We start from the raw sequence: 25,131 nt of genomic DNA on the forward strand, positions 1-25,131 counted from the left end.
TAAGGGCCAGCGGCTTCTGGCTGCTGAGGAGACCAACCTGGGATGAGGACTGGGGAGAGGACCTGAATCCCACTCTGACCCCATCCACTGAGCCTTCTCCCCATTAAATGGTCGCATGGACAAGACATCCTACCCTGCACAGCCGTCGGTGGGGAGGATAGGTATTGACTATAAATGTCATGGTCCTCAGGCTGTAGAAAGTGGAGGGCTGCTGAACCAAGTGCAGAGCCTGCTGCTGCTTCAGGACAGGGGCACAGGACACCTGCAAACCCAATTCCTTAGGTATGAAGAGCAGAGAAGACTCTGGCCTGATTTACCAACATCTCTACCCAACAGGGCCATGTGGAAGTTGGGCCACAGAACAACAGAAACACAAGGCTGGGCAGTACACAGACTTGGGAGGAACAGGGCTTGGTGGCTCCAGGTGCTCTGTCAGTACCAGGGCACTCCCATGCACAGGGCTGGGCACAGGAGCTTGAGTCATCTCTAGGGGAGGCAGCTGGGAAGGGCTTGGCACCCGTAACTCACCAGTCTGGGTGAACCAGGCAGTAATCTGGAAACAGAAGGAACAGAGGGCTGCAGTAGAGACCTAGGAAGGATGGCCAGGAGAGGAGATGGGGAGCACATCCGGGCACTCCTGCCCCTTGCTGATGGAGGCTCCTGGCAGCCAGACTCAAACCAGATCCCAGGTGGGGATGGAATCAGCTCCAGAGTTGACTGAAAGAGTGTGAGTTGTAGACCGTACTTAGAAATAGAGGGCATGACATTTTGACTGGGGAGTGCTGCACTTCCTTTTTTAAGCATTTTCCTGTATCAATTTTCACTCTGTCATGTGGGATGAAAGAGGTGAATGAAGAGACTATGCAACTGCCCTGCACTTAGACAAGTGGATGACTCAGCAGGGCTTTCCTAATTAGGAATTAGCTCCCCCTTCTCTGACGCCCACAGGCCTGCGGCCCAGGCCATGACATAGGGCCCTGTGTGCAGTTCCTGTGTCTGAACCTCTGAATGGCAGGGTAAGAGGGGGCAGAGCAGGAGCCGCTCATCAGGAAGCCAGAGTCTTCTCAAACTCACGTGACCATTTCACTCATCCACACACTGGCCTGAAGTGTGTATTTGAAGTTACTTAAAAGGTGCTTACCTGGTGGTTGGATGGATGTTCAAATGATTGGATCTCCAGATAACAATGAAAGTGACCAAAGGAAACTTTAAGATGTTAATCTTAGTCAGGTGCAGCAACACCTGCCTGTGATCCCAGCTCCTGGGAGGTTACTGTATGAGGATCGCAAATTCCAAACCCGACTGAATGATTTAGTGACAGCCTGTCTCAAAAAAAATTTTTTAAGGATCAGGGGATGTAGCTGACTGGTAGAGAGCCCCTGAATTTAATTCTCAGTGCCTCCAAAGAAAAGGAAATGGAAAAAGTTTCTCTCTGCAAGCCTTAAGGGAACAGCAGAGTGAGCACTTCCTGTCTGACTGCCCGAACTTTTCCTAAAAGAGAAGTTGCTTTTGCTTTCAGAGGTTTCCCTGAAGGTTTCAGGCTCCAGGGGGCACAGAAGCTACTAAAAACCATGTTGGATGGAAGGCTAGTTAACAACTGGCTTCAACCACATTGATTTCAGACGGGACTTTATTGGGGGCCCGAACTTCTTGGTCCTTTCTGAATGACAGGGAGGAGTCTGCAGGTGGGACTGCAGATGGTTGAACACCCAGGCCCAAGGCGTCCGCAGAGGAGGCAGGAACGAGGAGGAGGTGAGGAAGACGAACACCGGAATGATTAAGAAGCTCAGGAACGTGGAGCAGGCAGCGGACGCGGCGCGTCTTGGGGACCAGTCAGTGGGGAGGCTGCTGGTGGTAAAAAGGAGATTTTTCTTACTCTCGGACTTAGGTCGCCAGCTTCCCCGGCTGGAGGCGCCTACTGTATCCTCTGCGTCGGGTTCGTCTTCTGCGGTAAGAGCCGGGGTGCCGGGGAGAGTGCGGGGGAGGGCGGGAGCTGCCGGCGAGGAGGCTGCGGGAGCCTCTGGGGAAGGGTCCTGCTCCGCGCTGTCCAAGGACCTGGGACCCAGGCGAGGTCCTGCACTCCGCACTGATCCCGCCCAGGTTGTGCGAAGACACCGCGGCCGTGGCAGCCTCGGGGAAAACCACCTGGCAGGTCTGGACTGAGCCCAGGCGGTGGAACGTCCTGCAGGGACGTGCGGCAGGACCAGGCAGGTACCAATCAGCAGGCTGAGGACGCTCCCGGGAGCGAATCGAACTTTAAAGTCTCTACCAGCCGCCCGGCCTCCCGGGCTCCGGAGCTCAGGACCCATGGCATCTGCGGTGGGCGCTGCGCTGGTTCTCGCGGTCCTGGCTCAGCTCCCGCCTCTCTTTCTTTGCGCGGCGCCGGCCGGTTTGTCGCGGGATGGAACTTTCGGTGAGTTGCGGGATGGAACTTACGGCGACACCTCTGTCCTCTCCTCAGTCCCCAGACTTTCCCTGCGGCTCCCCTGGTCCAGGCCTGGCGGCAGGTTTAAAGCCCAGACTTTCCCTGGGCTCCTCCGAGGGATCCCGGGAGCCGGAAAGAGAGGGAAAGTGAGGGCAGGAGGATGGGAGGGAGCGCGATGGCAGGAGAGCGAGGCGGCTTGCTGACGGTCCCCAGGCCCCTCCGTCCTCAGAGGGGGCGCCAGAGCCTCTCCCTTCCCGGACCCCTGAGCTTGGAAGAGCCACTGGGGAAGGGTGTGCGTGTCCCCGCTGCGGCGGCATTTGCTTCTGGACACCAGGCTGCCTTGTGCGTTTCCAGTTAGGAATGGCCATGAACTCCTCGTGGCTCCTCAGCCTCGGACAGATCCTCTGTCACAGGCTGTCCTGAGTCACAGTGGCAGGTCCAGTCGCTTCCAAGTTTCTGTGATACCTACTCTTTAGAATTTTCTTTTAAAGGAAAAGAAAGGTGGATGGAGATGTTTCCTAAATATGGAAGGGAGATCAGTAAAGAGACCAGGGGGAGGGAGGAGAGGAAAGAGGAAGTTCTGGGGAATTATAGTGCCCAAAGTCTATTGCTAAATGTGCGTGCATGAATCTGTAACCACAAATGCGACCATTGCAGACACCTATAATGCACCAATAAAAATAAGTAATGAAATTAAATTTTAAATATCATCAAGAGAATTTTATTATTGAAAGTACCCAGAACCACTTCAGATGGGAAAACTCACAGCAAGAGATTTTATTAAGCAAATAGGCAGAGTGTCTCCCTGCAGGGAGAGAGAGAGAAAATGAGAGGGGAGTTATTCTTAAGTCGTTAGCAGGCTAATAACTGACCAATGACTGATGAGAATGTTCACAGTCTGACAATCTGGACCAATGACTGCTGAAAATGTTCACAGGCTGATGAGTGGACCAATGACTGCGGAGAAAATTCGCAAGCTGACAAGTGGACCTATAGCTGACTGGGATGTTCACAGACTGACAAATTGGGTTGTAAAATGGTGTGGGGGAGGGAAAATAATAGCAGATCTGATGCCAACATTTACATTTCAAATATCCCTATTTCAATCAGTAGGATTTACTATATATTAGTAAATCCTTATAATACAGAATTATAAAGTACTCTGAAATATGTCTGTATTTTTGGTAAAAAGAGGCAAATGCAAAAAAAAAAAAAAAGAAATTTCTTAAAAAATATTTTTTCTTCTCTTTTAATTGGTGCATTATAATTATACACAATAGGACCAGGGATGTAGCTCAGTGGTATGGCCACATACAACAGACCCTGGGTTCAAGGAAGACCTTAGAAGATGCATTGGCAGAATTATTATTGTCAAAATGACATTTTATAAAAAGTGATGTACAAATTTGATGCAATTCCCATGGAAATATTAATGACATTCCTCACAATACTACAGGAAAAAAAACAGTTGTAAAATTCACCTGAAAGAATAAAAGAGCCAGAATAGCCAAAGCAATCCTGAGTAAGAAGAGCGATGGTGGAGGCCCGTGGCAGCTCCTGATCTCCAATTATACTAGAGATATAGAAGGGGAAAAACTACTCCATGGTATTTGGGGGAAAGATATGAAGACCAATGGAACTGAATAGAAAACTCAGAAACGAATCCACATATATACAGTCAGCTGATCTTTGACAAAGGTGGCAGAAATATAGGATATAGAAAAGATAACCTTTGTAACAAATGGTGCTGGAAAGAACAGATAATCATATGTAGAATAATGAAACTAGATCCCTGTCTCTCACCCCACACAAAAGTCAAATCAAAATGGAACAAAGACTTAGGAATTAAACCAAAACCTTGCAACTCCTAGAAGAAAACATAGGGTCAGCACTCCAGCATCTCCGTGCAGGCTTCGAATTCCTTAACAAGACCCGCAAAGCTCAAAAAATAAAACCAAGAATGAATTTAAAATCTTGGCCAGCTGTTCCTGTGACAAGGGATTAAAATCCAGAATATGTAAAGAACTCCAAAAAGTCATCGCAAAACAAAAGACAAATAATCCATTCAACAAATGGGCAGAAGAACTAAACAGACGATTCTCAAAAGAAAAAACACAAATGGCCAACAGTATATAAAAAGAAAAGCTCAACAGCCTTTGCAATCAGAAAGTGCAAATCAAAACTACTTTGAGATTTCATATCACCCCAGTTACAATGACAATCATCAAGAATACCAATAACTGGTGATGAAGATGTGGGGGAAAAGGTATTTTCACACATTGCTCGTTGGGGTGCAAATTGACATAATCACTTTGGAAATCAATATGGAGATTCCTCAAAAGACTAGGAATTCAACTGCCATGTGACCCAGATATTCCACTCCTTGGTATTTCTCCAAAAGAACTAAAATCAGGATACTATAATGATATGTGCATATGTTTATAGTAGCACAATTCACAAAAGTTAAGTTATGGAACCAGACTAGGTTCTCATCAATATTGAATGGAAAAATAAAATGTACTATATTTACACAGTGGTGTTTAATTCAGTTGTAAATAAGAATGAAATTACATTATTTGCTACTAAATGGATAGAACTAGAGAACATCATGGTAAGTGAAATAAGCCAGACTCCAAAAGTAAAAGGCTGAATGTTTTCTCCCTCATAGCTACAGAAGGAAAAAGGAAAATGTAAGAAAACCACGCCAGACACGAGAATTGACATAAGAGGGTTTAGTAAGCAGACAGTGTCTCCCTGCAGGGTAAGAGAGAAAATGAGAGGAAAAGAGAAAGGGCACACGCAAGACAGAGTGTGAAAAGTGAGGTGGAGAGAGAAGGAAAGTGAGGAGGAAAGAGAAAGCATGAGAAAAGATAGCGGGGAAGCTATCCTCAAGCAGTTGAATTCTGCAGGCTAACAGGGGACCAATAACGGAGAAGGATACTTGCAAGCTGACTGATGAACCAATTTATAAGAAAATCTCCAGTTCTTTCTCGCCTTATCTCTCCTTCCTGCCTAAGTGACTAGGGTTGGTTTTTCAGATGAGATGTAAAAAGTTCACTCTCCCAGGGATAGTCTTCAACTTCCAGACTTCCAGAGGCAGATGGTTTTCATGGACTTCATTTCCTCAATTTGACTGATCCCGTATTTCTACACTAATTGCTTGTCCCCAATTATGGCTTCAGAAAAAGAATTTTAAAATAAAGGGTGCAGAATACAAATAACCCAATCAACAAATGGGCTAAGGAAATGAACAGACACTTCACAGAAGAAGACCTACAAGCAATTAACAAACATATGGAAAAATGTTCAACATCTCTAGTAATAAGAGAAATGCAAATCAAAACCACCCTAAGATTCCATCTCACCCCAATTAGAATGGCGATTATCAAGAATACAAGCAACAACAGGTGTTGGCGAGGATGAGGGGAGAAAGGTACACTCATACCTTGCTGGTGGGGCTGCAAATTAGTGCAGCCACTCTGGAAAGCAGTATGGAGACTCCTTAGAAAACTTGGAATGGAACCACCATTTGACCCAGCTATCCCACTCCTTGACCTATACCCAAAGGACTTACAATCAGCATACTACAGAGATATAGCCACATCAATTTCATAGCTGCTCAATTCACAATAGCCAGATTGTGGAACCAACCTAGATGCCCTTCAATTGATGAATGGATGAAGAAACTGTGGCATATATATACAATGGAATATTACTCAGTCATAAAGAATGATAAAATTATGGCATTTGCAGGCAAATGGATGAAATTGGAGAATATCATGCTAAGTGAGATAAGCCAATCTCAAAAAACCAAAGGAAGAATGATATCGCTAATAAGTGGATGATGACACATAATGGGGGGTGGGAGGGGTTAGTGTTAGGGTTAGAGTTAGGGTTAGGGAGGGGGGCAAGAATGGAGGAAGGAAGGACTGTATAGAGGGAAAAGAGGGGTGGGAGGGGTGGAGGGAAGGGAAAAAATAACAGAATGAATCAAACATCATTACCCTATGTAAATTTATGATTATACAAATGATATGCCTTTACTCCATGTACAAACAGAAACAACATGTATCCCATTTGTTTATAATAAAAAAATAAATAAATAAAGGGTGCATCTCATGAAAATAAAGGGAAAGGGAAAACGATAGTGTAAAGTAAGGGGATTGAGAGATAGGAATGAAGGTTGGAGATGAGGAAGTACTGGGTAACAAAATCTATCAGATTGTGGTATGTGCATGTATGAGTATGGCATACATCCTATTATTATGTGTAATTATAATGAAACACTGCAAGCATTTTACATGAGGATGTGCAGGGGCAAGGGGGGTAAATATATACACAGTTGTTAGGAATGTAGATTAGTATGGCTGCTTTTGTGCTTTAAGAGCAGAGTCGACTGTTGTAACAAAGACTGCAAAGCCTGAAATATATAATAGTAAACCCTTTACAGAAAATTCCAGGGCCCAGGCAGGGAAGAACACAGGAGAAGTTAGAGTTGGCCCATGTGCATCCTTCAAGGTTTTAGACTGGCACAAATCTCCGTGCGTTCTCCAGGATGAGATAGTACTTTAAACACTGTCTGGGGAATGGGGAAGACTGTCAGCAGACTGCACTTGGCCTTCCCTACTAGGGTAGCGCTGACTCCACAAGGGACTCACCAAGTCCTTGATTGTTCATTTCTATTACAAATTCAGGGAATTTGAAATGACCCCTATGAGCAGGACCTGGGATACGTCCACGCATTCCTGGCCCCACATGAACCTTGTCAGTATCAGGGGACATGGTGTTGCTTCAGATGCCTGGACATGAGGTCAGCTCACACTGTCTCCAGGGTGAATGAATGCCTGTTTTCTGCTTCTCCACGCACAGAGACCCAAGTGAATGGGCAGATGGTCCTGTGGGGCAGGCTGGAAGGGGACACTGAACTGGTTCCTGGGTTGTAGGGTCCTTCCTGATAGGAACTTGTCCTCTCCTCCTAGGAATGTGTTCAGACTGAGACAGGGCTGAGGTCTGGAAACTGAGCAAACAGCCGGACTTTTGATGGGCGTCAGCTTTCAGCCTCCTGATCATCCATCCTTGGGCTTTGCTTTGCTTGGTATCAGGCAGAATCTGGATTGCCTGCCCAGGGGCTTTGCCATGAGGTTCCCTGTGATCTCTCAGCCCCAGGCTTAGCTCCTGAGGATCAGGCCCCTGGCAGGCTTCCTCCTTTTTAACTGTATGCATCGCTGCACACACTTTTCCTCTGCCAGTTCATCGCCTCCATTTGGGGTCTATGGTATCAGTAGTTTTCTTCCCTTTACTTCTGGGACCTGGTTCTGAAACCCTAACTTCCACCATAGACCCCAGCCTTTAGCAATCATCACCAGTGACCTTCTAGACAATGCTGGTGCCCTTGTGAGCAGACTTTTTATTTTATGTTGTTAACTGATACTTAAAAACATAAAAATATACATATTAAGTGGTGCCTTGTGAAGTTTTGATACATGTGTACATTGTACAATGTTTAAAGTGGGTTAAACTTATATCTCTGCTAATTTCAAAATCCTTTCTTTTTTATTGGCATTAGAGCATTATAGTTACAGAAGGTAGCTGGATTCATCCCCACACAATCACACATGCATGGGATCTGACCCACTCCATTTCAGGCCCTGTTCTCCCCGACTCCCCACCCCATTCCTCCCCATTCCCCCTCCACTGAACCTCCCCTCACTCATCCATTTATCCATCCTTGATTGATGCATTCCACACTCATATGAAGGGGAAGTTTCCTGTGGTATGTTTATATATGGACACAACGTGATCTGTTAACTCCATTCTGCTTTTCCTCCCTTTCCTGTCCATCTTCCCTCCCCCATCTTCTCCACTGATCCACCTTAGGTCTTTATGATAGCCCATCCTTCTCACCACCTTCTTTGCCTTACTTCTCTCTAGTTTCCACATATGAGGGAAAATATTCAACCTTTGACTCTGAGTCTGACTTATTTCACGTAGTAGGATATTCTCCATTTTCATCCATTTACCAACAATTGCCATAATTTCATTATACTTTATGACTGAGTAAAACTTCAGTATATATTGTGTCTAAAGACTGCATTTTCTTGATTTCATTCATCTCCTGATGGGCATCTGGGCTGATTTCATAATTTAGCTATTGTGAATTGTGCAGCTGTAAACATTAGAGTGGTTGTATCACTATAGTATGCTGATTTTAGTTCTTTTGAATAAAGATCAAGGAGTGGGATAACTGAGTTGGATGGAGGTTCCATTTCTAGTTCTTTGAGGAATGTCTGTACACTTTTCAGAGTAGTAGTACTGATCTGCTGTCCCACCAACAATATATGAATGTACCTCTCCCTCCAGATCCCCACTGGCATTTATTATCATCATTTGTGTTCTTGATAATTGTCCTTCTGTGTGGAATGAGATGAAATCTTACTGGTAGTTTTGATTTGCATTTCTCTGATCTATTTCTCTGATGATAGAGATGTTGAACATTTTTTCATATATTCGTTGACCATTTGTGTTTCTTTTTGAGAGAAATGTCTGTGTAGTTCTTCTGCCCATATATTGACTGGGTTATGTGGGTTCTGGTGATAAGTTTTTTGAGTTCTTTATGTATTCTGGATGTTAATCCCCTGCAGAGGAACAGCTAGCAAAGATTTTCCCCCACTGTGCCGACTCTCTTCATGCTCCTGTTTCCCTGACTGTACAGAAACTTTTTAATTAGATGGCATCCCACTTACTCATTCTTGGATTTGTTTTTTGAGCCTTGAGTGTCTCCTTAAGAAGGTTACTATATGCTGAAGTGTGGACCCCATGTTTTCTTCTACCATTTGCAAGGTTTCTGGTCTAATTTCTAAGTCTTTGATCCATTTTGATTTGACTTCTGTGCAGGATGAGAGATAGGGATCCAATTTCATTCTTCTACATATGAATATCCAGTGTTCCCTGCACCATTTGTTAAAAAGGCTGTCTTTTCTTCAACATGTATTTTGGCAACATTGAACTCTCAGATGGTGAATGATACACTTTTGAGTGAGCTGTCAATCACTCAAGATATCAAGATATTATTTAAAATCCGAACCCAAGCCAGGCACGGTGGTTGCATGCCTATGATCCCATCAGCTCGGAAGACTGATGCAGGAGCATCACAAGTTCAAAGCCAGCCTCAGGAAGATGAGGTGCTTAGCAATTCAGGGAGACCTTGTCTCTAAATCAAATACAAACTAGGAGTGGGGATGTGGTTCAGTGATTTGAGTGCCCCTGAGTTCAATCCCTGGTCCAAAAAAAGAAAAAAGAAAAAGAAAAGAAAGTAACCTAATGGTGCATCATCTCAAGGCCATAGAAAAACAAATTAGCCCCCAAATCAGTAGAAGGATTGAAGTCATAATAATAAGAGCAGAAATTACTGAAACAGAGACAAAAAGAACAATACAGAGGATCAGTTAAGAATTAGTGTTTTGAAAAGATAAGCAAAATTGACAAACTCTTAGCCAAACTAACCAAAAGAAAGAGAAGATGCAAGAGAATAAAATTAGAAATGGTAAAGTGGATATTACAACAGGTACTACTGAAATCCAGCAGATTGTCGCCGCCCACGGCAATTTGTTACCGCCTGCAGCAACAATTGCACAGGTATTTATCAGAGGTGGACTGGAAACTGAGTTACTTCTATTATCTTTCTCTTTAGTGTGCTGCTTTCTTGCTTGTTTGCTTGTTCCCTAGCTTATAGAGGAAGAAAGGCTTTGAGAGGAGAGAGAGAGGCTTTGCCTAAGAGAGAAAGAGAGACTTTGCTTAAGAGAGAGAGACTACACTTTCAGAGATTTATATTTTCTTAGTTCTGCTGCTTCGTCTAAAAGGTGCATCCTGCATCCTGCATCCTTCACTCTGCTATCTAGAGGTGTGGCTTTACTTCTCCATTCTGCAATCTGCAACCTGCGTTCTGCCCTCATTCAGAGGTGCTGCTTAGCCGTGCTTAGCCGTTATCCCGTGGTGCTTCCTATAGGTGTGTCTTACATACCTAAGGCAGCCAATCAGCTTAGGATTAGCACAATTGAGGCACGCCCCTCGGTACCAATCAAGAAAGAATGAGGAATATCTGTTGACCACTAGCACAAAGGAGACATTAACTAATTAGGCAAAAGTAGATCATGCTGTGTTAACACTATGCGCCACCTCTTGGCTCAACACCAGCCGCCATCTTAGGGTTACCCAAACATGTCTTCTGCAGCAGGTAATTAAGGAATATTTTGAATAATTATGTAACAATAAATTGGAAAATCGAGAAGAAATGGGCAAATTTCCAGACACCTGTGACCTACCAAAACTGAAATAAATATATATATATATTTTTTTAAATGGATCAATAACAGTAACAAGACAATGAGGTTGAAGCAGGAACAAAAATTCTCCCAACAAAGAAAATCCCAGGATTAGAAGGATTTGCAAATGAGTTCTATCAGATTTTAAAGACAAATACCAGTGCTCCTTAAACCATTCCATAAAATAGAAAGGAAGGAATGCTTCCACACTCATTCTTGGAAGCCAATATTAGCCTGTTACTAAAACATGGTAAGGATATATTAAAAAAGAAAACTATGAACCACTATCCTTGGTGAACATAGATGCAAAATGAAATAGTTGTAAATTGAATTCACCATCATGTTAAAACTCACACACCATGATCAAGTTAGTTTTATTCCAGAGATACAAGATTGGTTCAACATAGGTTAATCAGTAAATATACCACAAACACAGAATCAAGGATAAAAATCACATGAGCATCTCAACACTTACAGGAAAACATACAGGAAAAGTCTTTGATAAAATTCAACATCTCTTCATGATAAAAACGCTATATAAAGTAAGTATAGAAGAAGCATACTTCACCATAAAAATATCACCATGCTATGTATATTCTGTGCCTTAATTTTTCCAGTGAATATTATATTTACTCATGCCAATAAAATCTCAAAACTAATACTTTTAATAATAGTATAATTTCCTATGTCGTAGGTGCAACATTATTTTATGACAATTCTATGATAAATAATCCCTGTAGTTAAACATTTATCATCTCTGATTATTTTCCCAAAATTAATACATAGCAACATAATTCTTAGATCAAAATCTTTCAATTTTTTATACTTCATCTTAATATATTCACATATTTTATGATCAAAACATCTTAAAAGGTTCTCTGTGTGCTATAGTTTAGATTTTGAATATCCCCTAAAGGTCCAGGTTAAGGCTTAGTCCTCACGGTAGTGGTACCTTTAAGAGGTGGGGCCTGATGGGAGGTCTTTAAGTTACTGGGAATGTGCCCTTGAAAAGAACTGTGGGACCCTCACCTCTTGCTCATGTTCTCTTTGCTTCCTTGACATTAGTTTGTGGTTTGGGCTTGACACATGCTCTCCCCATGCTGCCTCACCACAGACCCAAAGGCTCGGGGCCAATTATTCATGAATGAGAAACTCCAAAACTGTCAGCCAAAATAAACCTTTTCTTTTAATAAGTTGATGTTCTCAGACATTTGTTAAAGTGATGGGAAGCTAACACACTGTAAATTCCCAACCCTTCCTATATCCACTTCCACCTTATACTCAAGATTTGAACTTTTATTGGAACATTTGTTATTCTCCTAGGAAATTTTAAGCACTGACAAACAAATTTGAACATATGTTTTTATACTTTGTTATTTTAGGTGCTTGAAAAATATTGTCACATTGTCCTTCAGAAAAGACCAATTTTTATTCCTACTACCAGTGGGTTTTACAACATTTTGCTAAATATTGGCCTTTATTAAATGTATTTGTCTAAAGTTGTAATTGAGTGAAATGATAAATTATATACATTCTCACAACAATTCTGTGAATTTACACTACAAATTTTTGTAGAAAAAAAATGTATAAAAAACACACTGATGTTAATACAAGTATGGTTACTGCAACCATTGAATGTCAAGTAGTTAAGAAGAATAGTGAATCTATATGGGTTGGTCTAAGAATATCTTCAAGATAAAAAATTACGTCTATAGCCTGTATCCAAGTATATATAGTCTTCTACTTCTTTTAAAGGTAAGCATTTGTACATATGCATCAATATTTTATTAAGGAAAACAACATGTTCATAATCTATTCCATGCTTGCTTATTCCCTTATAGAAAAAGTAAACTCGAAAATTCACAGTAGTATGAATTAATCATAAACCATCCCTAATGTTAGTGCATGTTACAAACAATTAGACTGAGATTGTCAACAGGACAATCCCACAGTGACAGTGATGAGAATTTAATATAGGGCTAGGGATGTTGCTCAGTGTTGGGACAGGTGTGAGGCAGCCACATCAATGATTATAGCAGCTCAATTCACAATAGCTAAACTATGGAACCAATCTAGGTGCCCTTCGACAGATAAATGGATAAAGAAATTGTAGTATAAATACACAAGGGAATATTACTCAACCTTAAAGAAGAATGAAATTATGGTATTTGCCTGTAAATGGATGGAACTAGAGATTATTATACTAAGTGAAATAAGCCAATCCCAAAAAACCAAAGGCCAAATATTTTCTGTGATATGTGGATGCTACTTCACAATAAGGGGATGGGAGAGAATAGAGCTATTTTGGTCTACAGAGAGGGGAGTAAAGGGATGGGAGGGGGCACCGGGAGAGGAGTGGTAGTAGAATGAACTGGACATTATTACACTATGTGTATATGATTACATGACCTGCATAACTCTACATCATGTACAACTAGACAAATGAGAAGTTATACTCCATTTATGTATGTTGTGTCAAAATGCATTCTACTGTCTGTATAACTAATTAGAACAAATAAAACATATTTTCAAAAAGAAAGAAAATCAATGGGTGGAAAAGAGGGTACACATAGACATATTAATATCATCCTTCTATGAAGGGATCTTTCTCGAAAAATAGAAAATGTAGCTGAATTATGACTAGGGACATTTACCTAGGACCTACTCTCTGATGAAATTAGTATACATACAGGTTCATTTTGCTTTTGCTTTTCAGGGATAACTTTTTGTAAAATTTCATTTTGTTTTTTAATTATATAAAATATTATCATATTTTATATAAATGTTTGATTTATATAAAATAATGTCCCAGTCCTAAAGTAAAATTTACAAAACCAAGTGTGTACAAACATTTTTAACTTCTATCCCTGTCTCTTCCACTTTGGTTTTCCTTTCTTTTTCAGACAGTGAATTGCAGAAAGAGCTGTTACTAGGAGTCTCTATGTGTCCCCATGAAACCGTCCTTTATCTTCCCTTTCCCCATGGAACCTCTAGATCCTCTTCCTCACTAAGGTGACCCACAGAGCCCATGGCCACTGTCTTGGCCTGCTTGCTGTCCCCACACCACTGTGCACAATGGCTCTGGCTCCTACTCATCTCTCTGTTTACATTATTTTTCCACCCAGTCAAGTAGTAATATGACTTCGGAGCTAGGTGTAATGTCATCTGCTATCATGTCTCCTCACACTCTCCCAGATGATATGAACTTCTGTGTCCTAAAAGCTCTGGCAACAGAGGAAGGCCACCAGATGTGGGCAGAATGTAGTCTCTCTGACTCCCACACTGAGTTGATGTGCATTTTAAGGAAAGGGAACATTTTCTTTGCCTTCGACTTTGGAAGAACTATAGACACGTAATAGGTGCTCAGTACATGTTAAAAAACCTGTTCAGTAAACTAACAACAGAAATTTTGCCAAATCTAGATAATGACAGGGATACACAGGATCTGGGATTTTTTTGGGGGGGGAGGTGTTAAATTTTTTGTTTCTTTGTTTGTGTGTTGGTACTATGGATTGAATCCAGAGACACCTGACTATTGAGTCACATCCCCAACCCTTTTCTCAAAATTTAAAAAATTTGTTCTAATTGGTTATACATGACAGTAGAATTGCACTTATATCAAGCAAGAGGTTGACCTCATCAGAAGACCCTCTTTATGCTCCTTTGTTCTGGCCCTATCCACAACCTCCTCACTCACCATCTTGCCCTGGCTGCTTAACCCTTCTAAGTCTCCCTCATTTCAAAGATGATTGGTGATACTGACTATTTTTGCATGCCTGAGGGCCATTTGGTTGTCTCTTTTGAGAAATGTCTTTTCAGATATTTCTCATTTTTTAATCAGGCTTCTTATTTTCTAGATATTAAGTTATTTGAGTTCCTTATATATCCTGGATGTTAACCTGTTATCTGACGCACAGCATGCAAACGTTTTCTGACATTCTGTATGGTGTCTCTCCACTCTCAATATTGTTGCCTTTCTTGTGCAGAGGATTTTTTAGTTTGATTTCATCCTCTTTGTCTGTTTTTGCTTTTGTTTTCTGTGCTTTGGGCACTTTTCCAAAAAAATCTTTTCCCATTCCAATGTCTGACACATTTTCACTATGTTTTCTTGTAGTAGCTTCATAGTTTCAGGTTTGAAGACATTTAAGTCTTCAAATTTTTTTAGTTTGTATGTTTGTTTTTTCCATTGCTGGGGGTTGATCCCAGTGTCTCCTACATGGCAAGCAAGCATTTTACTCCTGAGCTACACCCTTCGCCCATTTCATCCACTTTCAGCTGATTGTTCTTATTTGTTCTATTTAGTTATACACAAGAGAAGATTACTTTTCAATTCATCGTACACACATGGAGTACAACTTGAGTTGATTTTTGTAAGTGAAGAGCCACAGGGTCTGTCTAGTTCCATTCTTTTGTGTGTGGATGCTCTCCCCTGTTTCCCCAACACCATGTGTAGAAAACACTCTTCTTGTTCTACTGCATATTCAATAGGTTGCTGTAGGTGTGAGGGTCTAACTCAATGCTCTCTATTCTGTTCCATTGGTCTGTGCTTCTGTTTTTTTAAGCCAGCACCATGCTATTTTGATTACTCCAGCTTTGTCATGTATTTTAAAGTCAGGTAAAGTAATTCCTTTTGCTTTGTTCTTTTCATGCAAGTTGGCTTTGACTCTTCAGGAACTTTGTGGCTTCATAGAAATTTTAGAATTTTCTTCTCTAGTTCTATGAAGAATTCCCTTGGTGTTTTGATACACATTTTATTGAAGCTGCTGATCTCCTTGGGTAGAGTAGACGTTTGAACAATATTGATTCTTCCAAACCATAATGTGGTTATCTTTCTATTTGTGTGTGTGGGTGGGTGTGTGTATGTGGTTTTTATTTTTTTTTCCTCAGTGCTTTATAGTTTTCATTGTAGAGATCTTTTACCTCTTGGTTTAAATTCATTGCAAGTTATCATATTTTTTTGTGGTTATTGAAAATTATACTGTTTTCTTGATTTCTATTTCAGATGATTTGCTATTGGTATTTAACAACTCTAATAATTTTATTTTTTGTATTCTGCAACTTTGATCACTTTATGTGTTACCACTAATTCTTTGGTGAAGTCTTCAGAGTTTTCATAGGTAAGGTCAGCTCATCTGAAGTGAGAATTTTATTTCTTTTTTTTTTTTTTTTTTCCAGTTTGAGTGTCCTTTATTTTTTTCTCCTGCCTGACTGCTGTAGCTAGAACTGCCAGAATTCCATTCTTTAAAAGTGATAAAAGTGGGCATCCTTCTTTTTCTCAAATTTGAGAGATAAAACTTTCAGTGTTTACCCACTTGATATGATGCTACCTGATGGCTTCCTTCATATGTCCGTCATTGTGGTGAGATATATTCCTTCTCTACCTAGTTGTTTTGGCATTTTTATCATGAAGAGATGTCAATTTTATCAAATGCCTTTTCTACATCTTTTGTATGGTTTTTGCCCTTCAGTATGTTAATGTGAGGTGTTTCATTTATTGATTAGCTAGTGTCGAACCATTCTTGCATCCCTGAGATGAATTCCACTTGATCGTGATGAATAATCTTTTTAGTGTGCAGTTGGATTCAGTCTGCTAATATTTTGTTCAGAAATTTTGCATCTTTATTCATCAAAAATACTAACTGTAGATCACTTTCTCTGTGTGTTCTTGTCAGGTTTGTGTATCATGGTAATGCTGGCCTTATCAAATGTATTTGGAAGAATTTGTTTTTCTTCTATTTTGGGGAATAACTTCAGGAGAACTGGAAGGTGTTCTTTCAATGTTTGATGGAGCTCAGCACTAAAGCTCTCTAGTCCTGGGATTTTCTTTGATAGGAGGCTCTTACTACTGATTCAATCTTGTTACTTCTTATTGGTTTGATCAGCTTTTTTATTTTTTTCATGATTCAACTTTGGTAAGTACATATGTGTTCAGTAATTTGTCCATTCTTTTTAGGTTGCCAATTTTTTGTTAATAATAGTAAACATGGATACCTTTATTCATAATAATCTCTAATGACCCTTTGTATTTCTGAGGTGTAAGTTGCAATGTCTTTCTTCTCTTCCCTGAATTTGAGTATTCTCTCTCCTTTGCCTAGTTAGACTAGTGAAGAACTTATCACTTGTATTTATCTCTTGAAACAACCAGCTCCTTATTTCATTCATCTTTTTTGCTCTTTTTCAGTCTTCATTCATTTATGCTCTGCTCTGATCTTGTTATTTCTTTCTTTCTACTAATTTTGGTTCTGGTTTCAGGTACTGAACATTTTCTTATACACTTGATAAGTAAGTGTCTACCAGGCTTTTTTACACAGCACAATTGGGTGGGCATTTTTCTGGTTTTTATATTACATCCAGTCTGGCATATACACTTTTCTAAGCTTTGATGCACATACTTTTCTTTTAAACTTGTCTATCATGGAAGGATTTTATTTCTTCATCAAATCTGAAGTTTAGTTTTGCTGGGTATAGGATTCTTGGTAGGCAACCATGTTCTTTCAGAGTTTGAAATACGTTGTTCCAGGCCCTACTAGCTTTTGGGGTCTGGGCTGAGAAATCTGCTGATATCCATATTGATTTCCCTATATATATATAATCTGATGCTTTTCTTTCTCAGCCTTTAAAATTCTATCTTTATTTTGAATGTTAGGTATTTTCCTTATAATGTGCCTTGGTGTGAATCTGTTGTAATTTTATACATTTGGTGTTCTGTAAGCCTCTTGTAGTTGATTTTCCATTTCATTCTTCAAATTTGGGAAATGTTCTGATATTATTTCATGGAATAAGTTGTTCATTCCTTTGGTTTGTATCTCTGTGCCTTCCTCAATCCCAATAATTCTTAAATTTGGTCTTTTCATGATGTCCCATAGTTCTTGGAGGTTCCGTTCATGATTTCTTACCATCTTCTCTGTTTGGTCAACTTTATTTTCAGATGTAATATTTTGTCTTCATTGTCTGAGGTCCCATCTTCTAAACAATCTAGTCTATTGGTGATGCTTTCCATTGAGTTTTTTATTTGGTTTATTGTTTTCTTCATTTCAAAGATTTGTGTTTGTTTGTTTGTTTGTTTGTTTTTCAGAATCCCTCTTTGTTGAAGTGATCTTTTGCTTCCTGCACTTGCCCTTTTAACTGTGTATTAGAGTGATCATTCATTTGCTCTTATCTCATCCTTTGCTTCGTGAACCATTTTAATTATTTATATTCTGAACTCCTTTTCTGACATTTCTTCTACCATGCTGTCATTGGAGTCTATTAATATAGAATCTTGGTTTGTTTGGAACACTTTCTTCCTTGTTTTTTCACGTTGTTCACATATCTTCCCCTCTAGCAGAGTAGATCTGGGGTATTGCAGTTTTTCCCCTATGGGCTTATAGTGACCCTGTAGGTTTCCAAAACCTCTCCTTTAAGAGGGCATCAATATTAGCAGCACCCAGTACAGACAATATGCAGCCCTTAGCCAAATAACCCCTATGAAGACATTAACAGTTTTGTCCTAATTAACAAAGGGTGAGTTTGATTATTATCTACAGTTTAACCAATAGATTTGCAATGAGGTCTATAGTTTCTAATGGTGGACAAAGAAGATGGGGAGAGGTGTAGGATGTAGCTATTAATGGGATAAGAAAAGAGTATATAGAAGTACTAGATCATCGGAAGAGTGAAAGTGGAATCAAAAGAAGTTGGTTGTTAGCATGAGAAAAGGGAGAGAGAGACTCTGAGGAAACAGGTAAACAAACAGAAAATAGAGAGCAAGGAAAGTAAAGAGATAAAAACTTAAACTTTTTCAAAAAGGAGGAAAAAAACTACACTCTAACTATTACATACTATAAACCTCCAAATCTTCAGTAACATAATGCATGAGAGGTACCTGACAATGAGTTTCCAGTCTCCAGCAGGCATCTCAGGATGGGATTTGCCCCACCTAAAGATAGCAGTTTCTGCTTCCAGGATAATCCAAGATAATTACACTGTCTTCCAAACATATTGGCAAATGAGAAACTGCAGCATAGGGTGTAGGTGCCATGTCTGCATGGGGTACAGTCAGTTGAGCCTGGGGGTTCTGGAGGTGGGGTGCAGTTGGTTGGGGTGGGAGTCCTGGAAGCAATGTGCAGTTAGTTGGGCTGAAGGGTCCTGGAGGTGGGGCACAGTTGGTCAGGCCAGGGGGTCCTGCAGATCCTGACTGTTTTCCCAAAATGGCAGTAGCCACATGTAACCAAACCTGTTTATTCTGTGAAAATGGACTTCCAGGCAACAGGTGGCAGTAGGCAATCTGCTGTTGGTCTGTAGGAGGTCTGCAGGTTCCTGGCAGACAATTGGCAGGTGGACCTTGGCAGTGGGTGATGGGTAGGTGAAAGGCAAGTGATGGGCAGGCAAGAGGCAGGCAAATGGACAAATGGTGGATGATAGGCAGCGGTCAGTGAGTGATCTGCACTCAGAAAGTAGGTGATATGTTGATAGACAGGCAGGTGATCATCGTGGACAAATGGGATAAAGAGCAGGGGATCAATAAATAACAAAGAATGCCTCACAAAGAAACAGATTTTCCTCTGCTTGAAAATCAAGTTGTGGAGAAACAAGTAATACAGCCTCTCTCTAGTTTGCCATCTTGGATCTCCCCAATGCACATATTTTTGATTCCTTCCTCTACCACCTTTCTTTGAACTTCTGGATTTTCCATTTCATTCAGGGTAGGATATCACTTTCCACCCTACAAGGAGGCAGTCCACTGGCACATTAGCGCGTCTCCTAACAGTCACACTGGAGGCTCTGAGCCATAACTATCCACCCTCCAGCATGCGGCTGTGGTCCCATCCTCACTGTGCCCACCATGACCCAGCTGCACACTGTGCCCCTCCCTCCCTGGGTCCAGTGCGCTGCTTCTCCACATCCTCTGCCATCAGGCCTGTCCCTCACAGCAGGCCTGGCACTGCCCTTGCGAGGTCGTGCGCTGCTGGATGTAGGCATTGTTCAATGGGCAGTGGGCAAGTGGACCATGTCCTGGACATGAGCTTGCTTGCCAGGTAGTGGCCCCCTCCTCCTCAAAGAAGGGGAGTATGCCCACCTTAAACAGGTGGAGGGGAAAGGATGGGAAGAGTCATTTTTGCTCTGCTAACTCAGCCCTTCAGAGGGATGGGGAGGGAGTGTCTGAAGGGTCCTTCTCTCACCACCTCAAACCTTACTTGCTCCTTCTCTTCACAGGCACTCACTCTCTTTGCTATGACATCACCATCAATTCCAAGCCCACACCTGGACAGCAGTGGTGTACAGTTCACGTCCATGTGGATCAGAAGAATTTTCTCTCCTATGACTGTGGCACGGACAAGGTCATATTCTTTGGAGCCCTGGGAGGAAAAGTGAATGTCACAATCACCTGGGAAGAGCACAACAATATGCTGAAAGAAATGAGGGATATACTAAAACAGAAACTGGCTGACATTAAAGCAGAAAATCCCATGGCCAAGGGTAAGTCTGAATGGTCCAAGGGCACGAGAGAGCCGACTGTGGGTTTAGGGATATTGATTGTATGCCCATAAAAAAATGGATTTGGTCCCTCCAGAAACCCCAGACAGGGCTGGTTTGTAGAACAGAACACAACCAGATTAGAAAGAGACCAGGGAAGGGGGTGCTGGATTGGACAAAGGATTGTTAAGAATAGAGGCTGATCTCTTCCTGATGGAGCAGGTCTCAACACCCTGGAGGGCAGGATGTCTTGTCAGCTTAAATCCCATGGAAGCACCAGCAGCTCCTGGCAGATTGGCTTCAATGGACAGATGTGGCTCCACTTTAACTCACACAACAGAAGGTGGACAGAGGTTCATCCTGGGTCTGACTGGATGAAGAAAATATGGCAAAACGACAGGGAGGTGACCGAGTTCTTGCACAAGTCCTCAAAGGGTGACTGTAGAGCCTGGCTTGAGAAGTTCTTGGTGCAAAGGAAGACAGAGCTGGAGCCAACAGGTAACTGGCAGGAGGGGAAGAGGTGGTAGCATCTTCACATGAGATGCTCCTACCTGTATGTGTGTGCCAGTGTGTGTGTGAACAATCCATGCACCATAAGTCAGGTCTGGATTAATAGCCATAGGTATATTTTTTCATCTATCCCTTCTTACCTCCTAATACTGCACATATTTTTGTTTTGGCATTCATTGGTCTCTTTTGGGGAAATTCTTTTAAATCACTTAAATGTCAGCTCCTGAGACACTTCTCCACTGGCTCACCTCATATTCTGCTTCCAGGAAGAATGAGTTACATTATCACCCAGGCTGTTCCCATTTGCTGTATGAGCTTCTTAAAAACAGGATCCTTCTCCTGTCCCCTTCAGTCCTCAGACATCCACAGCAGCTGCCACATAGCAGAAGTCTTGGAAATATTTGCCTGCCTGAATGGCTGGGACAACAGAAGCTAAGTAGGCATCTCCTCAGATTTTGGGCTGAAGAAGGACTAACGCTCTTGTGTTTCCATTTCAGGATCCTCAAGCAACAGCCCAAAAGCAGTCTTTCATAAACTTATAGCCATCAAGTGTATTTCCTTGGCACTTTCCTTGTGGATCATCGACCTCATCTAACAACATATCCAACAGTCCTTCCTGACAGGTGCTGTGGGCATAATGAGGAGAGAGGCATGGGAAAGATGGGTGAGGAAAGAGAACAGCAAAGTGAATTCCCAAGGTCCCAGTCTGCACCTTGACTGGTCCTTCTGATTCTGAGATGAGACAGAAGAATCACACCTCCTATCTCTGGTAGCAATAGCTTGGCCATGCTCAGCCCTGAGTTCTAAGAAATCCTCCCTGTCAGGGCCCATGGGAAAGAGGAGGGACCATACTAAGGTGGCCTGTGGATTCCAATGGGTTTTAGCTCATGCAGGTCTGATTCAGACCAGATTTCTCCATGAGAGGGGCCCAGTGGTGCATGGTGTGGAGATAACAGGAACACAGGAAAGAAACACCCACTGCTGGGTGATGGCAGCATGGTAGCTCCATTCAATGTCAAGAGGATGGGACTCCATTCCCATAGTCAAAAAGAGAGGGCCCTGTGGCTAATCCCAGGACAGGGAGCAGGGAAAGCCTTTCCTCACCCAATTTGGAAGACTGGAGTTCAGGACTACATTGCCACAGGAGGCTCATTTCCAGCAGTTGAAGGGGAAGCTGAGAGTAGAGTCTGTCCAGATTGAAGGCAGAGGATGCCAGCTCTCTGAGGACTCCTGGAACTCCAGGCATGGTCCATGGGCTGTGGCCCTGGAATCCAGCCTCCTAAGATTCCAGATCCTGAGCCAGCGCAGCAGCCTCTGCCTTGAGCAGAATCTCTACAGAGACTGGTGGGTCTGAGCAGCTGCTGGAGTCTGATGCTGCAGCTGACCTAACAGAAATGGAGGGCGTAGGGCAGGGCCAGTCACTTTTAGAGCTACGCTGCTCCAAGGTAAGGAGAGGTTGAGAGAGGAGAAGAAAGATGTCTGTCTGTAATCCCACCCAAAGCTTGGGAACCAGGTTCCAGGCCCCTCTCTTTGGATAGGGCTCCCCCCACATCCAGTCCTTGGCCCCTCCTATTGGGTGAGGAGCAGATCCAGTCATTACAGCTTCAGTCCTGAAACACCACGGCCAACAGCAGGCCTGGGGCTGATTCTGGACTGTGGGAAAGAAGGGAGGAGGTTGGTGGAGGCTGCAGGACCCTTGGGTGATGGTGGAGGGAAACACATGACCCAAGGTAAGAATGGGTCTGAGATGGGGAGTGACTGGAGAGGGGTCCCCCAGGAGAACTGACTCCAGATTTCTTCAGAGTTAAAGGAACATCTGTTTCTTTTCTGAAGGTTGAAGATGCTCCCAAGAAGCTTCTGGAAATGTGATTCAGTTAAGTGACTCTCCTGGTTGGTCATCTGCCAGTCTACCACCTGCTATTCCTCCATAGAGCAAACAAAGATTGAATTGCAAATCCAGAGGCCTCCAAGATGTCAGTCAGACTTTCCCACACCACCTGGAGCTCTTCTGCTTATTCAGGTCTAGGTGGGATTTGGAAGAGACAGTGTAGTTCACTCGTGGGAACACCATAAGCCCATAGCCTAATGGTAGAGTTGGACCATCCTGACTGCTGCTTTCTCTCTCCTGTCCATTGTAGCAATGACACTCACCTTTCCTTTCACACCTTTGACCTTGGTCACCCCAGGATCTGATTATCCCTATGAAGATCTTGTAACATCATCTTCAACTTCCAGCTCTTTTTTTTTTTTTTGCAAACAACTAGAAATATATTATCTTAAGGTATGAATTTACATTGTGTACAACCATAGAAATGAAATGATGTACCCCATTTGTGTACAATGAATCAAAATGCAGTCTGTAAAAAATAAAAAGTAAAAAAATAAATATTTTAAAAAAAGATCAAGTGGCCTCATTGCATGTTAATTGGTTATGAGTAGTTTATGCTGGTTTAGGTCTCACATATATGTTACAATAGGTAGAGGATAAATCAATAACATAAAGAATATTAGGATAAAAATTAAGCACTCACACTGATTATTTGGCAGTAATAACCTAAGCTAGTTTTTTTTTTTATTGTATACAAATGGTATACATGTTGTTTCTCTATTTGTACATGGAGTCAAGGCATACCATTTGTGTAATCATACGTTTACATAGGGCAATGATGTTTGATTCATTATTTTTCCCCTTCCCCCCCACCCCTCCCACCCCTCTTTTCCCTCTATACAGTCCTTCTTTCCTTCATTCTTACCACACTCCTTATCCCTAACCCTAAACCTAACCCTAACCCTAATGCTAACCCCTCCCACCCCCAACTTCCAGCTCTTTATTCTGTTTTGTGGTATTCTAATTCTGCACTTTATGTTAACATGTTAGGCCATGTCCTTTGCTACCTATGGAATTGTGCTCTTAGTGTCTGACTGCTAGAATAAGAAATCTGAGATATAATATTGGTTGTGGGTAATCAAATATCTCTGCACCTTGAACTGCCCTTTGTAGATTTTGGATCTGGAATGTCCTCTCAAGTTTCTTGTGTTGGCTAGGTGCTATTGAGAGGTGATGCAAACGTTAGGAGGGGAGTAGTAGGGTCACTCTGTATATGTCCCAGGCCCCTTCCTCCCTCTCTCTCTCTTTTTAAAGAGATTAAATTATTTATCATTGCTACCATAAGGTGAGGAATCTCTTCTGCCACAGCTACTACTGCATTGATACTCTGATTTCCTCAGGCCCAAAAGTAATGCAGTCAGTCAAACTTGGACTAAAACTTCTGAAACAGTGACCCAAAAATTAATCTTTCCTCCTTCAGGTTACTGTCTCCAGATGTTTTGTCACAGTGATGAAAAGCTAACTAAAACTACCTTGATGGTGCAATATTGTCGGTAAAGTACCATGGCAGACATCATTGTTAACTTCAGGTCTCTTCTTATTTGTGTTGTATTTGAATAAACATCTATGTTTTAAAAAACATCTTAAGTTTGGAATTTTTTCTATAATCAATGTGGTAGCTAATTTTATGTGTCACCCCACTACCTAAGAGATACCCTGATACCTAGGGAAACATTATTTCTGGGTGTTTCTCTGATGGTGTTTTTGTTTTGAAACATTTACTTTTAAAGCAGTTGACTGAGCAAAGAAGTCTCCCTCCCTAGTGTGAGCAGGCATCATTCATTTCTCTCAGGGCCCCAACAAACCAAAAGTCAAATGCTTTGGCAGGGTAAATTCCTCCATGTGATCTGAGATGTCCGTCTCCTCCCGTCCTGGGACATGACAAACATCACTGTTTCTCAGGCTCCATGACTCGGTTCAGGACTTGCACAATCAGCCCCCAGTCCCAGGTCTTTGGTTCAAACAGAATTATACCCCTGGTTTTCCTGATTCACCAGCCTACAGACAAAGACTGGAATTTCTTGACTCTGTAACCCATAAGCCAATTTCTACAATAAGTTTCTTCATTCTGTTTCCCTGGAGAACCCTGACCAATAAAACTTCATAGAGAATGAATGGCATTTCATGCTTCCTTCACATTGTAGAGTATTTAAAACCAGTGATTCGGCTAAATTTGTTTATGTAAGTAGAATTTAAGGATCACTCTTTTTTTTTAATTGTAAACAAATGGGATACATGTTGTTTCTCTGTTTGTACATGACGTAAAGGCCTACCATTTGTGTAATCATAAATTTACATAGGGTAATGATGTTTGATTCATTCTGTTATTTTTTCCCTTCCCCCCACCCCTCCCACACCTCTTTTCCCTCTATACAGTCCTTCCTTCCTCCATTCTTATCCCCCTCCCTAACCCTACCCTAACACTAACCCCTCCCACCCCCCATTAAGTGTCATCATCCGCTTATCAGCGATATCATCCATCCTTTGGTTTTTTGAGATTGGCTTATCTCACTTAGCATGATATTCTCCAA

At 41.9% G+C, this 25,131-nt stretch overlaps 1 protein-coding gene across 2 annotated transcripts; it reads left to right on the forward strand.

Annotated features, from left to right (window-relative positions):
• Nucleotides 1–582: 582 nt before the first annotated feature.
• LOC124989081 (UL16-binding protein 2-like) lies at nt 583–22,960 on the forward strand. 2 transcript variants are annotated; one of them, XM_047559014.1, is made up of 8 exons: nt 603–727; nt 1,672–1,752; nt 1,889–1,950; nt 2,101–2,413; nt 19,942–20,205; nt 20,425–20,700; nt 21,210–21,335; nt 22,546–22,960. In XM_047559014.1, the coding sequence occupies exons 4-7, from the start codon at nt 2,308–2,310 to the stop codon at nt 21,305–21,307; spliced, it is 744 nt and encodes a 247-aa protein (XP_047414970.1). In that variant the 5' UTR covers nt 603–727; nt 1,672–1,752; nt 1,889–1,950; nt 2,101–2,307; the 3' UTR covers nt 21,308–21,335; nt 22,546–22,960. The 2 variants fall into 2 exon arrangements, with proteins under 2 accessions (XP_047414969.1, XP_047414970.1); XM_047559013.1 differs by having other exon boundaries at nt 583–689; nt 1,672–1,950.
• Nucleotides 22,961–25,131: the final 2,171 nt, after the last annotated feature.

Source organism: Sciurus carolinensis, chromosome 7 (assembly GCF_902686445.1).
Source record: "Sciurus carolinensis chromosome 7, mSciCar1.2, whole genome shotgun sequence".
Lineage (NCBI taxonomy): Eukaryota > Metazoa > Chordata > Mammalia > Rodentia > Sciuridae > Sciurus > Sciurus carolinensis.